This window comes from Oncorhynchus nerka, linkage group LG4 (assembly GCF_034236695.1).
Source record: "Oncorhynchus nerka isolate Pitt River linkage group LG4, Oner_Uvic_2.0, whole genome shotgun sequence".
In the NCBI taxonomy this organism is placed as follows: domain Eukaryota; kingdom Metazoa; phylum Chordata; class Actinopteri; order Salmoniformes; family Salmonidae; genus Oncorhynchus; species Oncorhynchus nerka.
This window is the reverse complement of record NC_088399.1, coordinates 36,435,226-36,453,976: the sequence shown is the minus strand read 5'-3', so window position 1 is coordinate 36,453,976 and position 18,751 is coordinate 36,435,226. Positions and strand designations below refer to the sequence as shown.

Below are 18,751 nucleotides of genomic sequence, written 5' to 3'. Positions count from 1 at the left end.
GGTCTAGAAGGATGAGAGCAGAGGAGAGAGAGTTAGCTTTAGCAGTGCGGAGCGCCTCCGTGATACAGAGAAGAGCAGTCTCAGTTGAATGACTAGTCTTGAAACCTGACTGATTTGGATCAAGAAGGTCATTCTGAGAGAGATAGCGGGAGAGCTGGCCAAGGACGGCACGTTCAAGAGTTTTGGAGAGAAAAGAAAGAAGGGATACTGGTCTGTAGTTGTTGACATCGGAGGGATCGAGTGTAGGTTTTTTCAGAAGGGGTGCAACTCTCGCTCTCTTGAAGACGGAAGGGACGTAGCCAGCGGTCAGGGATGAGTTGATGAGCGAGGTGAGGTAAGGGAGAAGGTCTCCGGAAATGGTCTGGAGAAGAGAGGAGGGGATAGGGTCAAGCGGGCAGGTTGTTGGGCGGCCGGCCGTCACAAGACGCGAGATTTCATCTGGAGAGAGGGGGAGAAAGAGGTCAGAGCACAGGGTAGGGCAGTGTGAGCAGAACCAGCGGTGTCGTTTGACTTAGCAAACGAGAATCGGATGTCGTCGACCTTCTTTTCAAAATGGTTGACGAAGTCATCTGCAGAGAGGGAGGAGGGGGGAGGGGGAGGAGGATTCAGGAGGGAGGAGAAGGTTGCAAAGAGCTTCCTAGGGTTAGAGGCAGATGCTTGGAATTTAGAGTGGTAGAAAGAGGCTTTAGCAGCAGAGAGAGAAGAGGAAAATGTAGAGAGGAGGGAGTGAAAGGATGTCAGGTCCGCAGGGAGGCGAGTTTTCCTCCATTTCCGCTCGGCTGCCCGGAGCCCTGTTCTGTGAGCTCGCAATGAGTCGTTGAGCCACGGAGCGGGAGGGGAGGACCGAGCCGGCCTGGAGGATAGGGGACATAGAGAGTCAAAGGATGCAGAAAGGGAGGAGAGGAGGGTTGAGGAGGCAGAATCAGGAGATAAGTTGGAGAAGGTTTGAGCAGAGGGAAGAGATGATAGGATGGAAGAGGAGAGAGTAGCGGGGGAGAGAGACCGAAGGTTGGGACGGCGCGATACCATCCGAGTAGGGGCAGTGTGGGAAGTGTTGGATGAGAGCGAGAGGGAGAAGGATACAAGGTAGTGGTCGGAGACTTGGAGGGGAGTTGCAATGAGGTTAGTGGAAGAACAGCATCTAGTAGATGAGGTCGAGCGTATTTCCTGCCTTGTGAGTAGGGGGGGAAGGTGAGAGGGTGAGGTCAAAAGAGGAGAGGAGTGGAAAGAAGGAGGCAGAGAGGAATGAGTCAAAGGTAGACGTGGGGAGGTTAAAGTCGCCCAGAACTGTGAGAGGTGAGCCGTCCTCAGGAAAGGAGACCCCCATATTTGCAGTCGCTTTTTGAAAACTGAAATCCCATACACCTTTAGTCAATACGATGTCTCTCTCTCTCTCTCTCTCTCTCTCTCTCTCTCTCTCTCTCTCTGTGTCTCTCTTTCACTCTCTCTCTGTGTCTCTCTTTCTCTCTGTGTCTCTCTCTCACTCTCTCTCTCTCTCTCTCTCTCTGTCTCTCTCTCGCTTAACCTACTCTCAGATTGGGGACAGGAATGGCGAGTTGACTGCCAGGATGAATGTGGAGCAGATGATGGAGGCTCTGGGGGTCAACGAGAGTGACCTTTCATCATGTGGGTCAGAGTTCGAGGTGCAAGGTAACAGGGAGATTTCTTTCTATGGTTCTTCCTTGAACTTTTATTTTCAGTGTGAGAGGAAATTATGACCATGTGCCAGAGTCTGGTGTAACAGTCAAAGCACCCAACTCCGGACCACACAAGGCCCCTCGCGACCATGCTGTCTGTGCCCCTCTCTGCCACAGGGTTCTGCTTAAATACATCAATTATGACCACTGGAGTTGTTTTCAGAAAGGGATGAAGTTTCCCATGTAGACACTGGTTTGAGTCTAGATGTGTTTGTCCTCTTGGTGGTTCAGTGCGGGATTTGAGGAGTGTAAAGATGATTCTATAATTCTAGATAATTCTACCTGGAGCGCCAAAATCATAACATGCTGAACTAACAGTCCAAATTATTTAATCTACTTTTGTTGTTTATAAAGAGTAGATTTTCAATTTGACCCATGTCTGCACTTTTTGTTCTGGGTAATGACAGTATTAATACATATGGAAAGTCCTGTACAGTAAGTTTTGTCTCTGACCAGCCTTAGGCCACGTGCACTGCCCATCTCTCTTCTCTCTCTCTCTCTCTCTCTCTCTCTCTCTCTCTCTCTCTCTCTCTCTCTCTCTCTTCTCCTTACCACACCCCACGCACAACCCTGAGCACAGACTCGCTCTCACACTCGCTCAGAAGGAGAACATATCACTTCTCCATCAAACTTTGAGTTGAGGAGGCACGACCTGTGATTAGTTCCTCCAGGATACTTAATGGACACCACAAATGGAATACAACTATAGACTAATAACAATTATAGCAACATTTGACTTAAATTTTATGGGATTGACAACAATAACTGTACCATAGCTCTCTGAGTCCGGAGTATGAGGTAAGCAAGGTCGAGGCTTAATTATAGCCTTTTAATTCTTTCAAAATACTGTACATGGAATTGGAAGCTTTGCTTTCTAGTTGCCATGAATCTGTAAAGAAAACTTGAGAGGTTTGAATGCACACTTTAAAAGGCTTTTGTAAAATGCTATAGCCCATTTTCCATTCAATCGGTTGAGGGAGATGTATGTACAGTATATGTCAGAGGTGGAGTGATGTTAGCAAAGCTCAGAATAAGCTCTAGAGAATACATACATTTGTCCTTGTGCAAATATCTCCAAGCCCCGGGCTTAGATATAGATGATGTGTCACTGTGCTTCTGTCAACAGAATCTTCCTCTGCTGATCATTCATCTCTAGGGCCATAGTCTTAGTGAATACATTATGTATGACCCTCTAAAAGGATTTCTGTACAAGTAAAAAGTATTCTATAGAGTCATCATTTCAGCTCTATTGTTCTGAGGTTGGATTCAATCAATCATGGATCAGACGATGGATATGTGTACTTTGTAAAGGAAAATGTATTCTTAATGTTTCTGCCAGACAGACATGCACTTCATCTGTCAATGTGTGTTAATTATTCATGTACAGTTGTACAAATTATGTACAGTTGTACATTCTCTACAATTCTACATGCACAGTGCTGAGAGTTAAGAGGAATTCCATGTATTGTCCTTATCTTAATAACCCTTTAAGTCATTGTGACAGATTGTAAACCAATATCCAGGCAATATACTCTGTCTTCCTACAACAATGTTCTAAGGCTATGACAGGAGAAAGATAAAGGGGCCATGTGAGACATTGTCTGATGAAGATAGACTGATCAACAGGTCAATGTTTGACAGGTCAATGTTTGAGGTCATTCTGGGCCATTGCATCTTCCATTGCGTCCGGGTCTAGGAGGAAAGGGTGAGTCAGGTGGACACAGCCCTTTTCTGTGTACGGAGAGGACGTGCTGGATGTTTATTTAAAACAGGGAGCGTCTGTTTGGAGCAGCAGGCCCACACTGTATAGACTGTGGTTAGGTGGGACCTGAGGTCAGGCAGCCCTGGCACTGCCACCTCACAGAATAGAAATACAACAAGTAGAACAGACAGTCCGACTGGTGATGGTGATTAAGATTGTGTTGGTGATTTATTGGTGTTTTCTTTTCTCTATGCAGGAATGTAGCATTCTGCCTTATTGGTTAGGTGATGTATGATAAAATATGTCCTGTCCATTCATTTTATGTCTGTCTGTGAGTACACTGGAACACGTGTCAGCCAAAGGAAACGAGTGTAGATAGATTTGGGGTGGCCAAATCCAGCGTGAAACCCACATACCTTTGTAGATACCTAAAAACATTTTCCCCCTCGAAATAAATAGACAGGTGGGTTCTCTGATGCACATAACATACACACACTGTAAATAAAGAGGCATTTGCGTCCCATTTTGAATAAATAGGCCCCAGATACAGTGGGGCAAAAAAGTATTTAGTCAGCCACCAATTGAACAAGTTCTCCCACTTAAAAAGATGAGAGAGGCCTGTAATCTTCATCATAGGTAAACTTCAACTATGACAGACAAAATGAGAAAATCCTGAAAATCACATTGTAGGATTTTTTTATGAATTTATTTGCAAATTATGGTGGAAAATAAGTATTTATCTTTGGCCAAGACCAAAGAGCTGACAAAGGACACCAGAAACAAAATTGTAGACCTGCACCAGGCTGGGAAGACTGAATCTGCAATAGGTAAGCAGCGGGGTTTGAAGAAATCAACTGTGGGAGCAATTATTAGGAAATGGAAGACATACAAGACCACTGATAATCTCCCTCGATCTGGGGCTCCACGCAAGATCTCACCCCGTGGGGTCAAAATGATCACAAGAACGGTGAGCAAAAATCCCAGAACCACACGGGGGGACCTAGTGAATGACCTGCAGAGAGCTGGGACCAAAGTAACAAAGCCTACCATCAGTAACACACTGCGCTGCCAGGGACTCAAATCCTGCAGTGCCAGACGTGTCCCCTTGCTTAAGCCAGTACATGTCCAGGCCCGTCTGATGTTTGCTAGAGAGCATTTGGATGATCCAGAAGAAGATTGGGAGAATTGTCATATGGTCAGATGAAACCAAAATATAACTTTTTGGTAAAAACTCAATTCGCCGTGTTTGGAGGACAAAGAATGCTGAGTTGCATCCAAAGAACACCATACCTACTGTGAAGCATGGGGGTGGAAACATCATGCTTTGGGGCTGTTTTTCTGCAAAGGGACCATGACGACTGATCCGTGTAAAGGAAAGAATGAATGGGTCCATGTATCGTGAGATTTTGAGTGAAAATCTCCTTCCATCAGCAAGGGTATTGAAGATGAAACGTGGCTGGGTCTTTCAGCATGACAATTATCCCAAACACACCGCCCGGGCAACGAAGGAGTGGCTTCGTAAGAAGCACTTCAAGGTCCTGGAGTGGCCTAGCCAGTCTCCAGATCTCAACCCCATAGAAAATCTTTGGAGGGAGTTGAAAGTCCGTGTTGCCCAGCAACAGCCCCAAAACATCACTGCTCTAGAGGAGATCTGCATGGAGGAATGGGCCAAAATACCAGCAACAGTGTGTGAAAACCTTGTGAAGACTTACAGAAAACGTTTGACCTCTGTCATTGCAAACAAAGGGTGCTTCTACACCTGCATTGCTTGCTGTTTGGGGTTTTAGGCTGGGTTTCTGTACAGCACTTTGAGATATCAGCTGATGTACGAAGGGCTATATAAATACATTTGATTTGATATAACAAAGTATTGAGATCAACTTTTTTATTGACCAAATACTTATTTTCCACCATAATTTGCAAATAAATTCATAAAAAATCCTACAATGTGATTTTCTGGATTTTTTCTCTCCATTTTGTCTGTCATAGTTGAAGTGTACCTATGATGAAAATTACAGGCCTCTCTCATATTTTTAAGTGAACTTGCACAATTGGTGGCTGACTAAATACATTTTTCCCCACTGTACATGGTTCAAATCCATTGGTCAAATAATAATAACATAACTTTCTAACTGTAGTTGTTAATTCATTCCAATAATGCTAAAGCTAACAATACATCCAAATACATACATAGTGTTTTTGTTTTCTACTTTTCAAGTGTCATATGACTGACAGATGCATATGTAGGATCTTAATTTGACCAGTATTGTAGTAGCAAAATAATCCTGCAGCAACAGGAATTGAACGTTTAGTCCATAACGTTGCTTGACCGTTGGTTAGGCTATTAGCTGAAACAAAAGTAGGCTGCATGAAAAGTCCAATACTGTTAATATAACCGTGTGTTACTGCAGGTTATCAGTGAATTTATGTAAATTATTAAGCATACCTGCATTTCCTGCAGTGTAGGAAAATTCTCTGCAACAAGAGTGATCACATTAAGATCCTAAATCTGTAGATCTACACAGATAGTAGAAGTGTGAGAAGTGGACTGCAGAAATGGACATGCAGTCCCATCCCTCACAGAGCTGTTCTGGGTCTCTGTGAAGGTCCTCCAGGTCACACACTGGCCCAACATTTGCTATGGGCGCATGACTCGTAAAGGGCCCCTTATTCATAGTTTGTTTGCCTGGCTGTCTGACTGAACCTCGTCCTCACTGCACATCATAAGACCACAGCACACACATGGGAAACCATGCACGCTGCGTTGATTGTTTTGAATGGTCAACATACAGAACTTTCTGTAATACATCAATGTTAGAGTCATTAGTAAAACAGAACGTTACTCAACTCTCTATCTATAAGGGGTTTGTAAACTGTTGATACACTGAACAAAAATATAAACGCAACATGCAACAATTTCAATGATTTTACTGAGTTACAGTTCATATAAGGAAGTAAGTTAATATTATTAAATTCTTTAGGCCCTAATCTATGGATTTTAAATGACTGGACAGGGGCGCAGCCATGGATGGGCCTGGGAGGCCATAGGCCCACCTGCTGGGGAGCCAGGGCCCAGCCAATCAGAATTAGTTTTTCCCCACAAAAGGGCTTTATTACAGACAGTAATAGTCCTCAGCAGCCCCCCTGGGAGGTCCTGGTTTGGCGTGGTTACACGTGGTCTGCTTTTGTAAGGCCGGTTGGACGTACTGCCAAATTCAAAATGACGTTGGAGGCGACATGTGGAAGAACAATTAACATTAAATTATCTGGCAACAGCTTTGATGGACATTCTGCAGTCAGCATGCCAATTGCACACTCCATCAAAACTTCTGGGGCATTGTGTTGTGTGACAAAACTGCACATTTTAGAATCACATTTTAGAATTGTCCACAGGACAATAAAAGGCCATTGATCAGGCTGTTCAATCAGCGTTTTGATATGCCACACCTGTCAGGTGGATGGATTATCATGGCAAAGGAGAAATACTCACTAACCGGGATGTAAACAAATTTGTGCACAAAATTTGAGAGAAATAAACTTTTTGTGTGTATGGAACATTTCTGGGATCATGTAATTTCAGTTTTTTTATAGTTTATGATGATTGCACAGATTCAATCATGAACTGATAATTATTGATCAAATATTTGTATTCACTGTAACAATCCTAGCCTTGATGAGTTACTGTGTCTCTGACGTGGGATTGTGGATAGGATGTTTGTCTTTATAACCCCACTCAGGGCAAGAATGGCCCTCCATTCATTACATTACTAAAGGGCACACTTAATCTTCCATTGACAACTTTACAAAGGGTATCTGCTTTAATGTCCTCTTTTGCGCTCTTCTCTGTTCTAGGAGCCAGACCAAAATACACCAAGAGAAACAGCATGGACAGTGTCGAACTGTGGAAGTACTCGTCAGATAAGGTAAAACAAAGTCATTTTGTTTATTCCATTTTCGTTTTCTCACACCATTTCTCTGACAGTTTTCTGTAACACAACTTACATGGTACATTTCAAGTTTCTATAAAATGACAGCACACAAATGTAAACTAAATGAGAATCCATTGGTATACGTTACTTTCCCTGCAGATTGGAGACAGCCAGGATGTGGACAGTATATCCCGGAGAACCAAGTGTCAGCAGTCTCAGCCAGGCAGAGGGAAGGGCTACCCCGACAGCCTGTCCTCAAATGACAGGCAATGGTTGGAATCCCCTGTGGACACCGATGACATAACTGTCCAAGTCCCGCCTCCAGTGAGTCTTAATTTTCAATTTCAACTAATGCTCTGAAAAGCTCAGTTAACCATGAAAGATGATTTTCCATCCACTCAACTGATTTTAATCTGAGTAGATTTTTTTTTTTTTTTTTTTAAATTGCCTACCAGCCCTCTCGATGGCATATAACTTCACTTTCTGAGTATCTCTCTGCTTAACAATAACATGCACCTGGTGTTTACTAGTCGAGTTGATTTAGATCAGTCAGATTCATCCCTGTCTCATCAGCTCCACTAAAAGGCATCAATTACAAAGACTATTGTTTTCAATGTGTAGTGTAGCACTATAATGGACTCAGACACAATGACTTTGAACTGTGTTAGCTTTAGCTAACAGTAGCGATTGCTCCTCTGAGTATCTTGTTTCTCCTTAAAGCCCTAATTAAATCTCACACTTTCCACCTCGTATGAAAGTGTTCTACTGAAAGGCATTATCTACTGACTCCAGCTTCAGTTTCCCCTCTGCATTTAAGGATCGGCAGCCTTTTAAACAATCAATGAAAGCTAACCTGACAGCTAAAACTGCATAAATGTGGTTAGCGAGCCAATGCTGTTGGTCAGGAAGAGGCTTCTGAAGTCTGTAGGGTCCTTGCATCCAGATTTACGTCATATGATGATAGTGGCAAGGGAAAGTGCTGTAGGTGAAACATGATGTGATTTAATGAGGGTTAATGGCCAGACTAGGTCTCCAGGTTACTTCCTGGTAGAAAGGAGTGCTATGTCTGATGGCGCTTCCAGGAATAACACCAAGTAAACTTGCTGGCCTTTCTGACTGCTCTAGATTGTTCATAACAATACACCTTTGTGCTGTCCTTATCCCTAGAACGTCATCGGCCAGCTTCAGCCAATGGGGTTGTGTAATTCAGCGCCTGACTTGGCCAACCATGCATCTTGGTTCTGTGATGCTGTTAATTGTTGTAATCAGTGGACTGCCGTTGAAAAGAGTGAGGAAGCCCTTGTGTGAAGGATGCCTGTTATTTATTGGCTGACTAAAATAGCTGTTGTACCATTGTGGGATGGTATGGAGACAAGGTGCACTTCCTCTGTTGCTTATCTCTCTTTGTATTCGAGAACTACACTCAATAATATATTGAACTGACAATAAAAAGGGTACTTGTTCACACTAGGTCATAAGTCACTCTGATCACAAAATGCGAGGGGAAGGGGTCGGCCATTGGGAAGTGGTGAAATGTCAATGGTTACCATTGTGTGCCTCTGTGTGTGTCTATTAAGGATAGCGGCGCAACTTTGAGTTCTGGTTTCCTTAGCAACACTGATTTAATTTAGGGAGAGTCCTTTCCCCTCTCACTTCCACCTCACTCTCTCGCTCCCCTTCACCATAATTGAGTAATTGAACAATACATAGGCAGAGGAAAGATCCAGACAGAGAGGCAAGAGGAGAACAGACAGAATCCAGGAAGTCACAGCTCATTATGCTCGGAGGGGGAGAAAATTACAATCACATGGAGCTCAGCAGAGGCACAGGAAGACGCACAGAATGTTTCTTCTTTTGCTGGTCAATTTGGGAATTGATCACAGAATAGCATTTTAATGAACTTATAGTATTCACGAGAGATCCATATTAATTTATTGCTGCTATAGATACAATTATTAAATAGATGGCTTGATTGAACCCAATGAGATGTTCCATTGTGCTTGCCGGAACTGTCTCTTGGCAGTGCTCAGAGTTTGTTGTTCCCGTGATTTGTTAGTGGGCACTCGCTGCCCATCCCCCTGCCTCGGCTGACAATGTGACCTTCATCAGAGGACCCCCCTCTCCTCATAATGAGTTATTTTCCCACAGTGGGAGAGAGAGCTGCAGCTGGGACAAAGATGTCCTGCAGAAGAGAAAGAGGGAGGGGGAAGATGGATATATAATTATATGAATGAATGAAGGAATTAATGAGTGGTAGAGAGAGAAAGAGAGAGGGGGAGATGGGAGAGAGGGGGAAGGATGAGAGAGGGAGATATAGGAGAGAGGGGAGTGATGGGAGAGGAGAGAGGGGGAGGGATGAAAGGGGAGAGATGGGGGAGCGATGACAGAGGGGGATATAGGAGAGGGGGAGCGATGAGAGAAGGGGGAGCGATGAGTGATGGGGGATATAGGAGAGGGGGAGCGATGAGAGATGGGGGATATAGGAGAGAGGGGGAGCAATGAGAGAGGGGGATATAGGAGAGAGGGGGATATAGGAAAGAGGGGAGCGATGAGAGAGGGTGAGAGATGAGAGAGGGGGATATAGGAGAGAGGGGGATATAGGAAAGATGAGAGAGGGGGAGCGATGAGAGAGGGGGATATAGAAGAGAGGGGGATATAGGAGAGAGGAGGATATAGAAGAAAGGGGGATATAGGAAAGAGGGGGAGCAATGAGAGAGGGGGAGCGATGAGAGGAAGAGAGAGGGGGAGCGATGAATGAAGGGGATATAGGAGAGAGGGGGAAGAGGAGAGAGGGGGAGCGATGAGAGGGGAGGGATGGGGGAGCGATGAGAGAGGTGGATTTAGGAGAGAGGGATAGATGAGGGGGTGATGAGAGAGGGGAACGATGAGAGAGGGGGAGCAATGAGAGAGGGGGAGCAATGAGAGATGGGAGAAGGGGAAGAGGGGAGGGCGTAATGAGGAGGACAGGCATCAGTGGGGACGGATGGGGTAAAGAGAGTACCGAGAGGGAAGGGTGGAAAGGAGGAGAGTGGTGAGGGAAGGGGGGAAGACAGGGGAGTGTGATTCCGGCGTATGGAGAGTGAGGGAAAGAGGAGAGCGCTCGGAGAGAGAAAGACTGAAGAAAGGGAAAGAGAGGTGCTTGTGTGGTAAGACACTTCACTGTACTCTTTATCTGTATGATCATTTGATGGATGATGGTGTTGCTTGAACTAGTCTCTCTAATTGTTTGACTTTGTTAGCCTAAATGTCTGTTTCTTGCTCTGCCAGAGAGGCAGACACATTTTGTGGCAATGAATTATTTTACGATGCCCAGTAAAGCAAACGTTTGAAGTGTAGCCTAATTTTGGTCCAAAGTTTTCACAAGAAAAGTCTCTGCTGAAAATGTGACCGTCTACAACAACAGCACTGTTGTATCGTACTATTGAACATTGTAGCCTCTGACCAGATTCTGGTGAGCTTATTCATTGATAGGTGCCTTTGTACAAATCACACTGTACCAAGTTGAGACTTAAAGGTTCTTAATTATCAATATAAATTAAAAAATATATACAATTTGCTTCCAGACAAAATTGCCTTGTACAGTACGTGTATCCAGTCCTATTTTTGTGGAGATGATGTTTGGTGTTGATTGGGACATTATGGTGTCTGTGCCTGGGGGGCTTGGTGGGGAAAGGGTGAGGAGGATAAGGACACCATCAGCCATTATTGATCCATGATGTGCCCTGTGGCTCACTGCCTTTGATGCCTGCTATTAACCTGCCCAGGGTTTTATCATCAACATGGAGGCAGGATCACACACTGACCAATACAGAGAATCATGTTGATATTGTAGATGGCCACAGTACTGGATGTTGATACTCAGAGGAGGCTTTATATGTGTACTATATTTTATACCTTTATTTAACTTGGCAAGTCAGTTAAGAACAAATTCTTATTTTCAATGACAGCCTAGAAACAGTGGGCCTTGTTCAGGGGCAGAACAACAGATTTTTACCTTGTCAGCTCGGGGATTTGATCTTGTAACAAGTCCAATGCTCTAACCACTAGGCTACCTGTTGCCCCAAACACCAATACTATATTGAGAGGTTGTGCTATGTTTGATGACCAAACAGCAGTTTTTGAAGGCATCCTAGTTGGTCAGATAGTGAGAACACTGTTATGTGCTATTCCAGTTAGTATCGAAGCCATTTTTTGTCCAAAGTGCTATGAAAAGGTTGAGAACAACGCAAACAACAGCAACTCAATATATAATGGTACAGGTCACCATAATGGCAGAGAGCCAATAATTGTACTGCCACTGATTGCATTGGGCAACGATTGGAGAATCTAGTAGCCAATAGTCAATGGAGACAAACAGACAGACTGTGTATCTATTTGGCCATGTGACTCATTAGACACTCTAATACCAGGACATACTGCATGGTCATTACATCAGCAGTTCAATAGTACTTGATATGCGAAGCAAATGTTCTCCTCTATCTGGAACACCAACTGCCCCAAACCAGGCATCCTGTTAAACAAGCCAAACAGAAACCACATAAACAGGATACAAGAGACAAGTGGGTCAGTGTATGTGGAAATACAGTGTATTCAGAAAGTATTCAGACCCCTTCCCGGTTTCAACATTTTGTTACGTTACAGCCTAATTCTATAATCGATTACATTCATTTTTGTCCTTATCGATTTGCACACAATACCCCATAATGACAAAGCAAAAACAGGTTTTCTGAAATTTTTGCAAATGTATATACAGTACCAGTCAAAAGTTTGGACACACCTACTCTTTCAAGGGTTTTTATTTATTTGTACTATTTCCAACATTGTAGAATAATAGTGAATACATCAGAACTATGAAATAACACATATGGAATCATATAGAAACCAATAAAGTGTTAAACAAATCTAAATATATTTTATATTTGAGATTCTTCAAAGTAGCCACCCTTGGCCTTGATGACAGCTTTGCACACTCTTGGCATCCATCTAACTTAACAAAATGGGGAAAACGCCAAGAGGTCTGAATACTTTCCCAAATGCACTGTATGCGCCTGTTACATCACTTAACAACAATGTCCCTCTGTTTTAGAAGCTAGGTCGTGACCCCTCCGATGAGGACTGCTTCTTCGACCTTCTCAGCAAGTTCCAGAGCAGCCGCATGGATGATCAGCGCTGCCACCTAGACGACCTGAATGAAGAGAATGGAGAAAATGGCGAGAACGGAGGTGCCGTCTCTCTCAATGAAATGCTAGGTAGGTTAATGACTGTGACGGCCGTCTAAAGCTAGAGCATCACTAATACTACTTGGGACCGTCATTACTTCCAGCGACTTGATTTGACGTCAATGCATGATTCACTCAAAGCAATGGTCTCTAGTCAGGAATGTGTGGCTTGGAATATCTTCTGTCAATGACAGTACAATATAGTTATCCTCCTCTTGTGCTTCTCAGACCCTACACTCATCACGTCACCCCAGACAGAGGAGCTATTTGACCTGATCGTCAGTTCCCAGAGCCGTCGCCTGGACGACCAGCGGGTCAGCGTCAGCAACTTACCCGGCCTCAGGATCACCCATAACAACCTGGGCCACCTGTGTGTCGATGCAGACCCCCAGGAGCCAAGCGATGACTTCTTCAACATGCTCATGAAGTGCCAGGTAGGGCCATGTCTCACTGCCTCGGCATCTCTATGGGTTGAATCTTAACCTAAGATCTGCGCAAATAACTCAAATGTTTGTGTTGAGTCAGTCTCTGGTACCATCAATCAATGCATGATTTAGGTCAAATACTCAAATGTTTGTGCATACTGTATCTCAGGCTATGCAGGATTCATAACTGCAGGACTTGCTATTTTAGATGTCTGTCTCCCCCTCTCTCTCACTCTCTGTGTCTGCTTCCAGTCCTCCAGGATCGATGACCAACGGTGTTCCCCACCAGAAGGGGGGCCCCGGGCCCCCACGGTGCCTGACGAGGACTTCTTTAGTCTGATCCAGAGGGTACAGGCCAAGCGCATGGACGAGCAGCGGGTCCACCTCCCGTCAGATGAACAGGATGGGCCCGACTCCGACCCAGAACCACCCTCCGGAGACTCCAGCTAGGGACCCAAGCACACATCCCTCGGGGAGTCTGCCTCATAGAAGGTGGAGAGAAAGAGGAGAAATGGGCCACCACCTGAGGAGATCTGTGAAGGGGTGAAAGTAAATTAGGTTGATGTGTGATGCAAGATCCGAACCCTATGTGCAATATGTGGCCCCCTTTCAGCTGATGTGAATCTGTTTAGGTTTGAAATGTGTGTAAATCCGATAATGATGAAATGGAATGTATATATGATACATTTATGTGAATTATGGTTTGGGGTGTTTCGCTAGGGATTGAGACGCCAACAAGAAATAACAGATATTCATATTTACCCCATTTACTGCCTTAATCAGTTTTTCTCTGACTCAGATTGTATTCCCAAGTGTCAGGGGTCTGTGGGTTCAAAGTGCATGATAGAATAGTATTCGGTTTGAAGGATGACGATGAATGCTGCTGGTATTATTGGTGTAGCAAACAGTATTGGCTACAGTTTTCGGTGGCAACAACATGGTTAGTTAAGGTCTCTTCATTATTGAGTTAATGTCATCTGGAGCACAACCAAACAGGTTTTAAAACAATATATCAATTTATCAAAATAGTAAAAGATACAGTGAAAATACATTTGATGGATAATAGTATACAAAATCAAGAAAAGCACATTTTTTAGGGAGAAATGGAGTAGATGGATCAGGGGACTTTTTAGGACAGGAAGGGAGTAGATGCACAGACTATGCACACAGAATCCTGTTTTGCAGGGAACTCCTGCTAAAATGCCACAGCTGTTGGTCTTCAATTTCCAATCATCTTCAACAGATGTCTCATATTCTGCTGGTTTACTGCCCCATTGTGGTGAAACTTGTATACTACAACTGTCCTGTGTACCCCATTGGAAATGATTTGTAATTCCTGCGGAAGGTTGAGGATGTAATCTTCTGCGCAAGTATATTGATTTTAAGCACTTTTTATTATTTGAGTGACAAGCTATACTTAAACTGTACAGTATGTACATTGCATATTTTTTGCTGATCATTTTTTAAAGGTTAGTGTATTTGCAACAAAAATGTAGTGCCTTGTGTGTCTTTTATTCAGTTGTGGATATCAGAGTTATTCTGTTACAGACCCAGCAGACCAAAGACGGGTGCAAACTGAGGAAACTAAACAAAAACGGCTTATAGTAAGATCTAATGTACTGTACATATATGTTGCCTAACTGATGTTCCACAATGGACATTTTAGTTGCTCTTCTTCTTTGGGACTCCATTTGTAAAAGTATTAGTATTAGCGTGTAGCTCTTCTTTGTACCTCATGGGTCGTGAACCTAACCCAGGATGGGTCGTGGTCCAAATGATTCATCTCCATCTCTGTAGTAAGAGGGTAACAAGGTCCCCACTGTTCTCCAAAAATAGTTGATTTCCTCTATTTTCTCATACCTTATGAGGATAAACTTGGTCCAGACCTATCCGCTACGCTTCTATTTGTCACTGCCATATGTACATATTTTTTGTATTTATGTTCCATTTGAGGACATGAAGATGTCCCCTCTGCTTTTAATAAAATGTTGATTCAAATGTTTTGCGTGCCTCTATAGTCATCAACAGTGTTGTTTTAACGATTACCATAAGAATGTCTGCTTTCAAATTAGGGGCTATGCTTAAACTTAAACACATTGTACGTAGGTGGTGTTACATTTACATTACATTACATTTAAGTCATTTAGCAGACGCTCTTATCCAGAGCGACTTACAAATTGGTGCGTTCACCTTAAGACATCCAGTGGAACAGCCACTTTACAATAGTGCATCTAAATCTTTTAAGGGGGGGTGAGAAGGATTACTTTATCCTATCCTAGGTATTCCTGAAAGAGGTGGGGTTTCAGGTGTCTCGGAAGGTGGTGATTGACAGGGAGTTTGTTCCACCATTAGTTTTGACTGGGCTTGTACTTCCTCAGTGGTAAAGGCCTATTGAGACGGCCTTTTTTTATTACACCCCATTCTACAGTATTTTGCTAAACTATTCTTATGGCCCAACCCTCATTATGTGCAGTGCGTGATTCAATTTCCCCCCCAGTCCAAAGACATGGACATTCTTTAGATATCAGATATGGAACATTTTACAATATATTCACAGTCTCCTCGCCCTGATAAGAATGACTCCTTATAACAGCAACTGAAAACACGGCCATAAAAAAAAGATGGAGAGTGTCATTGACTTGCCCTTGTTTGGGCAAGGCACAGTGGGCTGACCAAACATGTTGGTTTGCTTTTCTCTGTTTTCTAGAGGAGATGATCCCAGAAACCCTAGACCTACTCCAATTTGCATACCACCCCAACAGATCCATAGACGACGCAATCTCAATTGCACTCCACCGTGCCTTGACCTACCTAGATAAGAGGAATACTTCCGGCGCCGAAAGAGATGGCCGCCTCGCTTCTCGTTCCTATTTTTCATGTGTTATTTATTTGTTACCCCAGGAAATCGTAGGATTTATTACATACAGTCGGGAGGAACTATTGGATAAAAGAGCAACGTCACCTCATCACATTACGATCAGGAATACGACTTTCCCGAAGCGGATTCTCTGTTTGGCCCACCACCCAAGGACAATGGATCGGATCCCAGCCGGCGACCCAAAACAACGGCGCCGCAGAAGGGGCAGACAGAGCGGTCTTCTGGTCAGGCTCCGTAGACGGGCACATCGGGCACCGCTCCCGAGTATACTATTCGCCAATGTCCAGTCTCTTGACAACAAGGTAGACGAAATCCGAGCAAGGGTTGCCTTCCAGAGAGACATCAGAGACTAGCGTTCTTTGTTTCACGGAAACATGGCTCACTCGAGACACGCTATCGGAGTCGGTACAGCTACCAGGTTTCTTCACGCAGAAACAAGCATCTCTCTGGTAAGAAGAAGGGCGGGGGTTACGCCTTATGATTAACGAGACGTGATGTGATCATAACAACATACAGGAACTCAAGTCCTTTTGTTCACCTGACTTAGAATTCCTCACAATCAAATGCCTACCGCATTATCTACCAAGAGGATTCTCTTCGATCATAATCACAGTCGTGTATATTCCCCCCCAAGCAGACACATCGACGGCCCAGAAAGAACTTCATTCGACTCTATGTAAACTGGAAACCACATATCCCGAGGCTGCATTTATTGAAGCTGGGGATTTTAACAAGGCTAATCTAAAAACAAGGCTCTCTAAATTCTATCAGCATATCGATTGCGCGACCCGGACTGGCAAAACCCTGGATCATTGTTATTCCAACTTCCGCGACGCGTATTAGGCCCTCCCCCGCCCTCTTTTCAGAAAAGCTGACCACGACTCCATTTTGTTGCTCCCAGCCTATAGACAGAAACTAAAACTGGAAGCACCTGCGCTCAGGTCTGTTCAACGCTGGTCCGACCAATTGGATTCCACGCTTCAAGATTGCTTTGATCATGTGGACTGGGATATGTTCCGCATAGCGTCGAACAACAAAATTGATGAATACGCTGATTCGGTGAGCGAGTTTATTAGCAAGTGCATCGGCAAGTGATGTTGTACCCACAGCGTCTATTAAAACATTCCCCAACCAGAAACCGTGGATTGATGGCAGCATTCGTGCAAAACTGAAAGGGCGAACCACAGCTTTTAATCAGGGCAAGGTGACCGGAAGCATGACCGAATACAAACAGTGTAGCTATTCCCACCGCAAGGCAATCAAACAAGCTAAGCGTAAGTATAGAGACAAAGTACAGTCGCAATTCAACGGCTCAGACACGAGAGGTATGTGGCAGGGTCTACAGTCAATCACGGACTACAAAAGGAAAACTAGCACCGTCGCAGACCAGGATGTCTTGCTCCCAGACAGACTAAACAACTTCTTTACTCGCTTTGAGGACAATACAGTGCCACTGACACGGCCCACTACCAAAACCTGCGGGCTCTCCTTCACTGCAGCCAACATGAGTAAAACATTTAAATGTGTTAATCCTCGCAGGGCTGCAGGCCCAGACGGCATCCCCGGCTACGTCCTCAGAGCATGTGCAGACCAGCTGGCTGGTGTGTTTACGGACATATTCAATCAATCCTTATCCCAGTCTGCTGTTCCCACATGCTTCAAGAGGGCCACCACTGTTCCTGTTCCCAAGAAAGCTAAGGTAACTGAGCTAAATTACTATCGCCCCGTAGCACTCACTTCCGTCATCACGAAGTGCCTTGAGAGACTAGTCAAGGACCATATCACCTCCACCCTACCTGACACCCTAGACCCACTCCAATATGCTTACCGCCCCAATAGGTCCACAGATGACGCACTTGCAATCACACTGCACACTGCCCTAACCCATCTGGAGAAGAGGAATACTTATACTCATTAAGCTCGAGACCCTGGATCTCGACCCCGCCCTGTGCAGCTGGGTCCTGGACTTCCTGACGGGCCGCCCTCAGGTGGTGAGGGTAGGTAACAACATCTCCACCCCGCTGATCCTCAACACTGGGGCCCCACAAGGGTGCATTCTCAGCCCTCTCCTGTACTCCCTGTTCACCCACGACTGCGTCAAGTTTGCAGACGACACTACATCGGTAAGCTTGAGACAGCCTACAGGGAGGAGGTGAGGGCCCTCGGAGTGTGGTGTCAGGAAAATAACCTCACACTCAATGTCAACAAAACAAAGGAGATGACCGATGACTTTAGGAAACAGCAGAGGGAGCAGCCCACTATCCACATCGACGGACAGTAGTTGAGAGGGTGGAAAGTTTTAAGTTCCTCGGCGTACACATCACGGACAAACTTAAATGGTCCACCCACACAGACAGCGTGGTGAAGAAGACGCAGCAGCGCCTCTTCAACCACAGGAGGCTGAAGAAATTTGGCTTGTCACCAAAAACACTCACAAATTTTTACAGATGCACAATCGAGAGCATCCCGTCGGGCTGTATCAGGGGGCAAACTACCTGCCCTCCAGGACACCTACACCACCCGATGTCACAGGAAGGCCAAAAAGATCATCAAGGACAACAACCACCCGAGCCACTGCCTGTTCACCCCGCTATCATCCAGAAGGTGAGGTCAGTACAGGTGCATCAAAGTGGGGACCGAGAGTCTGATAAATAGCTTCTATCTCAAGGCCATCAGACTGTTAAACAGCCATCACTAACATTGAGTGGCTGCTGCCAACATACTGACTCAACTCTAGCCACTTTAATAATGGAAAAATTGATGTAATAAATGTATCACTAGCCACTTTAAACAATGCCACTTTATATAATGTTTACATACCCTACATTACTCATTTCATATATATATACTGTACTCTATACCATCAACTGCATCTTGCCTATGCTGTTCGGCCATCACCCA

At 44.5% G+C, this 18,751-nt stretch overlaps 1 protein-coding gene across 4 annotated transcripts in view; it reads left to right on the top strand.

The window, feature by feature from the left end:
• LOC115123094 (G-protein-signaling modulator 1-like) overlaps window positions 1-14,974 on the top strand; it is a 36,217-nt gene extending 21,243 nt beyond the window's left edge. For 3 of the 4 annotated variants that reach the window (XM_029652410.2, XM_029652417.2, XM_029652396.2), the window contains exons 9-14: window positions 1,536-1,650; window positions 7,252-7,322; window positions 7,488-7,652; window positions 12,415-12,577; window positions 12,776-12,981; window positions 13,225-14,974. In XM_029652410.2, the coding sequence (XP_029508270.1) occupies window positions 1,536-1,650; window positions 7,252-7,322; window positions 7,488-7,652; window positions 12,415-12,577; window positions 12,776-12,981; window positions 13,225-13,422 (918 nt within the window). In that variant the 3' untranslated portion in view covers window positions 13,423-14,974. The remainder of the gene's footprint in view (window positions 1-1,535; window positions 1,651-7,251; window positions 7,323-7,487; window positions 7,653-12,414; window positions 12,578-12,775; window positions 12,982-13,224) is intronic. The other variant, XM_029652405.2, reaches the window with a different exon arrangement.
• Window positions 14,975-18,751: the final 3,777 nt, after the last annotated feature.